We start from the raw sequence: 11027 nt of genomic DNA, 5'->3' as shown, positions 1-11027 counted from the left end.
ATGTTCTGTTGTGTAGGGAGCACATTGTTGTACTCATGTTCTGTTGTGTAAGGAACACATTGTTGTACTTATGTTCTGTTGTGTAAGGAACACATTGTTTTACTTATGTTCTGTTGTGTAGGGAACACATTGTTGTAATTATGCTCTGATGTGTAGGGAACACATTGTTGTACTCATGTTGTGTTGTGTAAGGAACACATTGTTGTACTCATGTTGTGTTGTGTAGGGAACGCATTGTTGTACTCATGTATTTTTCTTATCGGTTTTACGCCCTAATCGACAGCTCAGAGCAGTAGAGCACCTGGGTATTACTGTACATGGTTTGGAATGTTTCACCTTTTGAAAATTATTTTCTTCTTAATCTCTAAGCTAAGTTTTCTCTGTTGTGCTTATTTTTTGGGTGATTTGTAGTGTTCACATCTGGAAATGGTTTTGATACAAAAAAAAACTGTATGATTTAGGCAATAAATATATTTTTCATATTCATGTTCATTTCATAAAAGTCTGGAAAATTGAATCAAAAACATTTATCAATTCACTTACCATTAACTTTTTAAAATCACGCTTAACACCGAATGTGTTGTTACCATCATAATTTGAGACGTTGGTTATTTCTATATATGTATATTTTTTGTATGGTCGAGCTTCCGATCGAATGGTCTGAGGTCCGAGACGTGATGCCTCTGAGTATGCTTCACACTTTAATATATGAGCGATTGATAAAAATGACACTTAATCAGTTCAAAGGGGGACAAATCCATTGTGGTGGCGAGTATTGCTGGCTGGCTGGCTGCCTTTTCTATAATCAGAATTCCAAATTCGGGACAGCTATACCAGAATCCTCGAGGTCTCTGGCCTGGTCGTTTAGCCAGCGAGGACATAAGGTGCTTTTCAGGTTGAACTTTCCAATTCTGTAGATTTTCAAACATTCGCCGTTCAGTACCGACGTGTATTAATATCAAATCGTGTTTTACAGAGACAGCACTTCTTCTGAGTGGGAAGTTTTCCAAAATGCGGACTATGAATGACACGCAAGACATAAGAAGGAATCTCCGTCTCCGGTATCCCAAAGACCCAGCTAAAGAGAGGAGCCAACAGTAAGTATACATGGCACCATTTTAACAGGAATGTTTGTTTCTTCGGTTGATTGTATGTGTAACTGTGTTTATATTAGTATAGCTTTTGTCTGGTATTGTGATTTTGTAGATGTGCCTGTAGGCGTACCATCGAGAGTACCTAACTTCGTCGTAATCATTAAAATATTTTGTTTTGACATTTCATACTCTTAGTTAGAAGGCATTATTAGGTTTATTGGAAGATTTACTGGGTTAATTTGGAGTTCTGGTTTTTGTAGAAGGTTGCTTTGACCAGAAGTTACTGCAATATGAAAAACGGGACATGTAAATTGCAATGAAAACAGCTGAGCGTTTTGCTGAACCTTACAGTATAGACAAAGATAGAAAAGGATTAGTTTCGGGATGCAGACCACAAATTTGAACTGTCAGACAGACTGCTAGTTAACAACATTCACTGACAACTCTTGGGCTACTCTTGTCTGACCGAATTTTGAATTTAACCGTCATGACCCCTAACAACGCACTTAAGGTCCCGCGGATTCATAGTCCAGCACACTAACCATTTGGCCACGCTTAACACAAAAACGTGACCATTAGGCTTCCCGGTTATAGTATCGATTTTTCCCGGACATACCAATGAAAAACAGCACTGTCCCTTTAAAAACAGTGCGAATGGCCGCCTTATTTATAAACCCCTTTGAAAAACTATTCAAATGACTTTGAGACTTCCCAGTCCTCCAGTTAAAATTAACAGTCAGGTTCTTCACCCCTTTGTGGGATGAGTTCAAATATGAAATCACGTAAGCTAGAACTTCAAAAAGAATAAAAGTCATTTTCTCCATCTGCAGTCGTACAAGGCTATATTCTGTATCATCGGTTTAACTGGGCTGACAACAGCTGTTTTCAGATGATTATGGCATGGAGGGGAGGAGGTATCTAAAGTCAGCCTTTAAACAGGGAACCTAAGCGTTAATTTTAGCTGAAAAGCTGAGCAGCTTCAAAATCTTTCAGACTACGAAAAACTATGCCAGCTGAATTAATTAGTCACCAGTTCGAATAATGTCTTTTATATATTTCCGCCATTCTAGAGAAACACGTGGATATATATATAAATATTCATTTGTTTGTATACGTATCAATGGATCAATACGAATTACTGAAACGTTTCAGCCTATCAGACAATATAACATTCCACAAGTTTTCAATCTATATTTTTTTTTTCAAAGAACTTTCCGGGTCCATTTGCATTTTGTCATTCATAAAGCTGTAAAGAAATGTTTTGTAGTCAGAAATATCGTTAAGATATGATCAACCGCGTACTTTGTTGACTAGACTTGTTGTCTCTGTAGATGTTCAATACCCATGAACTAAGTATTCCCGTTAGATCATGCTGATTAGAGTTAACAAGAAAGATGAACACATGGCTGTTAACAACCATATCCTGTGGTAAATACATATGAGCTGTTCGGGCTAGTGTACCCATATATCACACCACACTGGTATATTACGTTACAATGTTATACAAAAACAATGACAGGGTAATCGGTGATTAACCCAATGCTAGGTTAAGAAGGAAGTCCATATCTAACAACAGATACTTATCGTAAAGAAATTATAAATATTATTACTCATAGAAACTGCGGGCACGCCTGACACTTATATTAGTGTTGTATTATTATGCTGTTTAATTAAAAAGGCTGCATACGTCTCTATGTATCAACACTGTATATTGAATAAGTAGAACAGGACCACTACAAGTCAAAGAAATGGATCAAGGAAATTGACACTATTTCTACTAACCATGAATGTTGTCTTGAACTTCTAGTACCTCGACCTGAAAAAGAGAAAATTAAATGTTTTATATTCGTTTCATTATTTTTTTTCTTTTCTTGGAACACCTCCAAATGTTTTTCCGACTAACGCCATTGGTGAATTAACATTTTATTAGGTTAGCAGTTAGACTGATGTACGTTACAAATACGTCGGTGCAGCTCGAGATAAGTAATGTTTTTACGTCTAAATTTACGTTGTTAATTAAAGCACTAATAGCTTGTAATGAATGCCTCGTGCATAAATATACTTATATATACTAAATACAGCTATAGATAACACATGGGCCAACGGCCAGGTCAATGACCCCGAGGTTCGAGCATAGTCGTTCATACTTTAGATTATTGATCAAAATGCTGTAATTTATAGACTAGTTTTTAGAGCCCTAACTAAAATTACCCTGATAATCAACAGTTGTTAGATGCCTAACAAATGCATGAAATACCCCTACAATCATTGGTAAAGCATGAAATGCCCCTACAAACATTAGCTTTGTTTGTTTCTCTTAGACCATAGCCAAAGTGAGCAGGAAATGGAATCCCACATTTTAGCCTTTTAAGTCCGTAAACTTACCGATGACCCACCAGGGGGCAGCCTAGTAGCCAGCGTATCATAAGGTCTAAGGTTTTCGCCACGAGAATTCTAAAAACGCCACGCATTTACAGCTGTAGATGTATTATAAGAGTGACAATCTCTTTATTGGATTCAAAACCGGACAAACCCCTTGTGGCGGCGGATGCTTCTGACTGGGCGCATTCTATCTGGTAAATAGTTCAAAACTAGAGACGAGTATATATCTGAATCCAAATGGTCATTGACATGTCCTTTAGCCCATGTGTTGCATAAGGTACGATAACATTACAGCAAATATTTTTCACGCTCGAGGTTACACCTTTCATAGATTTAATACTGTTTGTTTGTTTGTTTGTTTTTGAATTTCGCGCAAAGCTACACGAGGGCTATCTGCGCTAGCCGTACCTAATTTAGCAGTGTAAGACTAGAGGGAAGACAGCTAGCCATCACCACCCACCGCCAACTCTTGGGCTACTCTTTTACCAACGAATAGTGGGACATAATAACGCCCCCACGGCTGAAAGGGCGAGCATGTTTGGTGTGACGGGGATTCGAACCCGCGACCCTACAGATTGTGAGTCGAGCGCCCTAACCACCTGGCCATGCAGGGCCCATTTAATACTGAAAAGACTGCGAAGGTATAGCCTAAAATTAGTTTGCCCAGATATACAGTGTGAGTGAGATATGTCCACAGGAATGAGGGTGTTGAGATAACAAACTTAACAGCATTTTCATGCTGAATTATATGTTGTACAAGCAATCGTAAAATGTTTGGTAAATACACCATTTAGAAAGATATTTCTCTTTGTGTTTTGTCTATAATAATAGTCATAGAAACGCTATGAAAATAAGTTATGAGTGTTCCGTGAAAAAAGAACAGAAGAAAGGATAATTTCTTTTATTAATGACTAATATTCGTTATTGTATATTCTGATTAAGAAGTTAGCACACAGGATCACATACACAAGTTGTAATGGTTTTTAAACGAGACCCAAAACTCGAGCGCTTTCTTCAGAATATAGGTTTTATTCTCTTTTAAAAAAACTTTTTTCTGCCGAAGAAGAATGGCGAGCTATTCGAAAGCGCTCGAGCTTTGTGTCTCGTGTGAAAATCGTAGTTGTTGTATATGATGAAAAATACTATTTAAATTAATATTATTTGAATATTTAATTCGAAATATATTGATTTTAAAACACGCTCTTTTTAAATTGCTGTCATTTGGACGAATAAATAATAATAAACTCGTATTTGCATCAGTGAGACCTTCAACACATAAACGCTTTTTAATGTTTCGAAAAAAAAAAGTGTGTTTCAGATATTGCGTAGTGTTTGAAGTTACGAAGTCTCATCACAAGTGCTCACCCCTTGGAAAAGATGCGACCAAACTAAAGAAAGGAGAACGAGTTTGCGTGGCCTGCGAAACCGCAGCAATGAGAAAGCATTTGGGATATCGCTGTAAAGGTCATGGGGTTGACGGCAAGTCTACTCGCTGGGCTGCTCTGGATGCTTCCAGCTGCCACGGCCGTTGGGTTAAAATAAGCGAACATTCCGCTTGTACGTGTAACACGGCTGCAGTTCCAGATTTCATATTCGTCTGAGTGAAACAATGGAGCTAATCGAAAAGTAAAAAAAACTAATAAATTTTGAAATTTCTTGTAAAATAAGCGGGTTAAACGGAGAATTAATTTACAACATTAGGTTTAAGTAATTGATTTTAAATGGGTGAATCTTCAGTTCAATACAAACATCTAAAATATTCAGTATCTCGTTACCTGTGTCTTTACATATGTTTTCAGATTAGGCCTAGATATTGAATTATCACTGCGGCATTTGCACAAACTTAGATACGATTTTTCTGAGAAAATTAGAATGTTGGCGCTATCAGTGTAGACCCTTTTAAAGTATTCTCCACTGTGAACAGTAAAAGCTATAAATCAAGTAAACCAGTTCAATATTGTTAGACTTATGTTTGTTTTTTAAATAACCAGTCAGTACGTTTCTCTAAAGCAAAATTTAATTTCTTGTGGCATTTTTTTTTTTTCAGTTTTATATCCCGTTCACGTTTAATCTTTCATGTTCACAGTTAATGTGATGATATGTTTAGTGTCATTTAAATGTGAACAGCAACTTGAAATGGATGTAGGTTCACAATTGTATTTCTAGGATATACGTTCTTTATTTCAGTTTATTAACAACAGCAGGGATTTTTAATTCTCAAAGACTTGAAATTTAGAACCGGTCCTAGAGTAGTAAACTTTTGGATTGGAGTTTTTTAACTTTTAAAATAATATTGTCCACCCCATTTCTAAGTGTACGTTTTCAACATAAGTTCATTTGTTACTGTATATGTTTTCATGGCGGTCTGGTGTGTCGCCGTTCTCTAAAATAGTTGCTACCTTTTGCTTTTCTCAGATATAATACATTAAAGTGACTTGCTAAGTAGATGGAACACACTAGTATATTTTTTTATTGTTAACTTTTCTTTATTGAAATGTCTCTATTGTTTGAAATAGTTGTGTGTTAGGCCTAAGTGATACACGAGAATATTTTTTTTCTTCTTAATTTAAGGATTCCGTTCATTTTCTTTATTGAAATGTCTCTATTGTTTGAAATAGTTGTGTGTTAGGCCTAAGTGACACACGAATTTTTTTTTCTTCTTAATTTAAGGATTCCGTTCCTTTTCTTTATTGAAATGTCTCGATTCTTTGAACTGGTTATGTGCTAAGCCTGAGTGTTCATTATTATTATTATAAACCTTAGGACAAAGCCGTACCGTTTACTAACAATAGTAACATTACACATTAAAATGACACCAGCTGAATAATTTCTTTGTAAAAACATTACAATTAAATCAAGTAAAATTTTACCTAAACTTGTAATCGTCGCAATTAGTATTTTTTTAACTAAACTTGATGTTATTCATTTAAGTAGAATTTTGTTACAAGTTACAGATTTTACAGTAAGAAAGAATTTTTATTTAAACATGTACAACATTTTAGTTGTTGGTGCGATCATTCTCAAATACACAAGTTTTAACGGCAAAAAAAGTTTTAGTATTTAAATCAACATTCAACAATAAAATAGGCGATGGTGAGAAAAAACTGGACCAAACATATAATTTAATATGTCGTTAGTATATGCGAAAAGAAGAAGATAAAACTGAAATATTTTCAAGAAAACTTAGGTGGAAAGTTCCTCTTTTTTTATCTGCAAGAAACGAAAATCAAGGGTACGATTTCACATGGAACTTGTAAAGGTAATTCACATTTAACCTTTTGATAACCAAAATAATTTCATCATGTACCGACAGGTTTTTTTGCATTACAGCACATTTTTACTACTAGTGCCTTATAGAAATTAATTACAAATTCATCAATAGGTTATTCTTCCACAGACAAAAGAAACGTAAAACGATGTCTTGATGATAGAAGGGTCACGCATGTTTTGGAATATTACTTTGACGTTTTTTAAATACAGGATTTTCAACATTTTGTTTTAAAAGTGTGCGGGATTCTTTTTTTTTTAACTTTAGCACTTATAGCGAATCTTTCCAAGTGATTTCTTTTAAAATTTACTTAATTATATATATATCAATATATCGAATGTGAGCCCTCATGGTAGCTATGGTCTTACTCTGTTTTCTCTCCTCCTTGGAGTAAATGAGTGGCCAGTCTTCGATCGAGTATAATCGATGTGATTTGATTTTAGTGTTTATTGCCTCGGCTGAAAGTAGGTCATAGTTTAGAATAGCATAAAAGATATGGCTGAAGGTAATCACGTTGGATATGGTAAATTACACGCGAAATCGTGAGATTATAACGTTTCCTTTATTTCTCGGTATTTCGGTGTGTGAATCAAAACAAGCGCGTGCTTTGACGTGTCAGGTATGTTTTGTGTACTAATACGTCACTGACAGAAACTTATATAAAACGCTCAATGCATGTGCTGTTTAAGTTTAAAAACGAATGTTTAGATATTTAGAATCATAAGCTTGTTTAGATTTAGGCCTAGTTATAATACTAGTAACGTTTAAAAATTCAATGTTGTGTTTTCGCTGATACTCAGTTAGGTACGTGTATGAAGTATCAAATAAAGTATTAGAGAGTGTGTGTTAAAAGCTTCTATTTTCTCACATCGTACTTTAGAAATGTTTATTATACAGCTAGGAATGTTTACTTTTATGTCTGACTGGCTTTGTTTATATACAAAGACCTTGAAACTTTACATGTGCTTTTTTATACACTTGTCATGTTTTAAATAAAAAAAAAAGGTCTTTTTTTTCTTCCTTCGTGCAAGTTATTTGATTTAATTCCTTGATTTATCTGACAACATTAGACCTTGGATTCAATACACTCCTGCTATTTTTTTTGTATTTTCTTCTGTAACGAGATAGACATATTTAAAAAATAGTAAATCCCGCTCGCGTTTGCTTACAGATTTTCCTATCAACACAATCATGTTAACATTGTTTTTAAAGTTTTTAACTTTCATAAAAATTATTTTTTTAGAATTGTTTAAGACATTTTAAAATGCTTTATAAAAACCGAATATCTTTTATCATCTAGAAAATTTCGTATTATACTGTTTGAGTAACTTTAGGTGATTTATTCGCTAAATCATTACGTCATATTGATCCAATTGCACTTGGCCTGCCTGATAGGTCTGTTTAACGGGAGACACGGTATTAGAACAGTGCTGAGTGGACGAGTGTAAGTGAAGAAACAAACAAAGTGTAATGCACAATAAAAACAATCTTTATTAAAACTTAAAATTAAAAATGGTGGGTTTACTTGCTTACGATGGACTGTCGTTCCTTCAGAGTTAAGATCAGGTTAAGTCTGAACGAGATTAGTCAAGTTAAACCAAGTTCAGATTAATCCTGGACGAGGTTAGAAATTAGATCAATAAAATGAGAGGATTCTACTATTTACCTAGTGCAACTACCATACCATGTGACTGGTCATTCTAATCCCATACAGTGAGGCTGTGATCTCTAGATATTACTTCATCAACCAGAGAAGGACAGCTCTCGGCATCCTGAAAAAAACGTCGCGTGTAACAATGTTCGCCACAGGAAGTAACAGGATATACCTAACTTTGAGAGTTATGTAGAAACAATGATACCTTGAAATGATATTGAGTTAACGGCTTTTCTTGAACACGTGTTACGTGTAAACCTGCACACGTTCAGAACAAAGAATAAATATCTATACTACAGAAAGCAGAAACTTGTGATATATTCCTATATTGCACGTTAGTGCATTGGGCTGCAAACCAGTGTCCAGAATGTAAGAGGTGATGCCACTGTCCATGCTTCACACTTTCAGTTTTGGGCACGTAAAAAAAAGTGACAGTCAATCTCGTTATTGGTTGAAATAGCCAGTAGCTCAAAATTAGGAGTGGTAAAACCTGAACCTTAGAAGCTGGGAACCCGGCCATTTAGCCCAATTCCACTTGTCTAAAACCTAAGATACAAATAGTTCCTGATTTTTAAACTTATATCTCAGCCACAATGAATATAGACATTCGTGACATAATCAACGTATTATTTTTAAAGTGGCTAGCTATTTTTTAACTTGTTTTAAATGTTCTTTAATCATCTATATTAACCTATTCTTAACACAGTTGGTTAAAATTTATTGCCTGACAAATATTATTGCTTTCTGAAGTGAAAACTAAAGACAAAAAATAAATACAAGGAAAGTTAAGCATCTAATTTTGTTACACTGGTTCCCCAGGAACCATTAAATAATACTTACAGTCCGTGTTTCCATGTCTGGTCATGCTCTGTCTGATGACCATGCATCTTGATGATAATCCTGCAATGTTATTTCCATTTTAAAAGGCTCTGTTGTAAGGTTGTCATCTCAAAAGCACACCTACATCCCGCATTCTTTCCATAGTCTGACAAACGTATGAGACGGGCAGTTTTCCAGCATCCGTTTCAACAGTTCAATTGCAAAGAAATCCACAGGCACTGCATCCAGCAACTTGACAGATATTCTTTTGTATGAAATAATATGAATAACCATTTCATCCTCCAGTTGCCTGAGGTATAAGATGGCCACTTTTCCAGATGGTTAATCTTCTTGTCCTTATGTTTCCTGGACAATGCCACATCACCCTACCACATTTAAAATTACAGTATAAATGTTGTAACTTTGTTTGGCTCATCTTTCTAAATGTAAACCAAAAACAATGGGCACTAAAAGAAAAGAAAGGAAAAATATCCTTATTAATGGGGACAGTGACAAAATCCTGATACTGGTTTCCCCTTGATCCATTGAAAAAACACACACCTATATACATAAATAAACAGTTCTAATACTGTAAACTACATCAATTGTATATAAGCAATCAAATCAATGCTAAAACACAATTAAGTTAGTGTGTATATATATATATGTAGTCTTTACATAAAAAGGGACTTCAAGTATAATTTCCTGTACAAAAACACAATATTGAAAATGGCCACTCAGATTTCACAATAAACTTCTCACAATTTTTGATGCCAATAGAAATTTGCTTATTAGTATTGTTCACACACGTATTATTTCAGACACTTGTAATTACTGGAAATTTAATGGTTTATTAAGGGCACTTTATTATAAAATATTTAATAGAACATCATCATCATTCTTATTATGAGATAATTCTGAATTTAAAATTAATTGTAAATCGTTCTGATATTTAGTATTAAATATTTTAAACCCACTTTTTTGTGTTTGCAATACATACAATAAAACACGCTCGATTTACAAGTATATTTAAAAAATTGCTTTGAAGCTTTCTTTTTCGGTAATAAATTCTAACTGGAAAATTTTCAAAAACATACAAATTATATAATACAAGTTAGTTTACAAAATCATTCAAAACACCAATTACAATAAATTATCAGTCGGACTATTTAAACGGTGAAAGCAAATGTAAGATTCAAAATTTGTATTAAAATAATCTGGTAGTGATGCTGGCTAACATTAACAGTTGCATACACGTGTGTGTGTGAAAATAAAAAATATAATACTGAAGCATCTACTATATCATATTACAATATGGCATAACCTTATAAGTGTCTGTGAATTTACACAGAAGTTGATTCCATAAAATTACATATGCTTTATTCTTTGAAATAAATCACTCACTCTAACAATACAATATTTGTGAAACAGTAATAATAAACACAGAGTGACAACTGGAACTAAAAAAAGGTTTGACAAAAGTAGATTATACACTGTTACGCCTCCAGTCGTTAGTTAATTTTCCGTAACTTCGTTCCGACGAAACTTAAGCGACACAAGTCCTTTCTTAATAAAACTGGTTTATTCTTTCTGAATATAACTTTACCGATACACTTAATTTCAACAGTCGCTCTATAACAAACGCTAGAACGTCTCACGTGCTCGTGCTCGACAATACTCAATTACACATTCTCTGACTGCAGTTCAATTACTCACTACTTACACACTGTCCCGGCACGTTGTGACCATCTTATATATACCAGACTACCCCCACTCTAGTAATCTCCCGACAATTCACGAAGGCTCGAGA

The 11027-nt window shown here is 34.5% G+C and overlaps 1 protein-coding gene across 1 annotated transcript in view; it reads left to right on the top strand.

Annotated features, from left to right (window-relative positions):
• Nucleotides 1-7761, top strand: part of LOC106469051 — a gene marked incomplete at its 5' end in the record, with an annotated part of 11280 nt that extends 3519 nt beyond the window's left edge. Inside the window, 2 exons of the mRNA XM_022397448.1 lie at nt 918-1097; nt 4795-7761. Coding sequence (XP_022253156.1) covers nt 918-1097; nt 4795-5077 — 463 coding nt within the window. The remainder of the gene's footprint in view (nt 1-917; nt 1098-4794) is intronic.
• Between the last annotated feature and the right edge of the window lie 3266 nt (nt 7762-11027).

The sequence above is a fragment of the Limulus polyphemus genome, unplaced genomic scaffold, assembly GCF_000517525.1.
Source record: "Limulus polyphemus unplaced genomic scaffold, Limulus_polyphemus-2.1.2 Scaffold3276, whole genome shotgun sequence".
Classification (NCBI taxonomy): Eukaryota; Metazoa; Arthropoda; class Merostomata; order Xiphosura; family Limulidae; genus Limulus; species Limulus polyphemus.
This window is presented reverse-complemented; position numbering and strand designations above follow the sequence as displayed.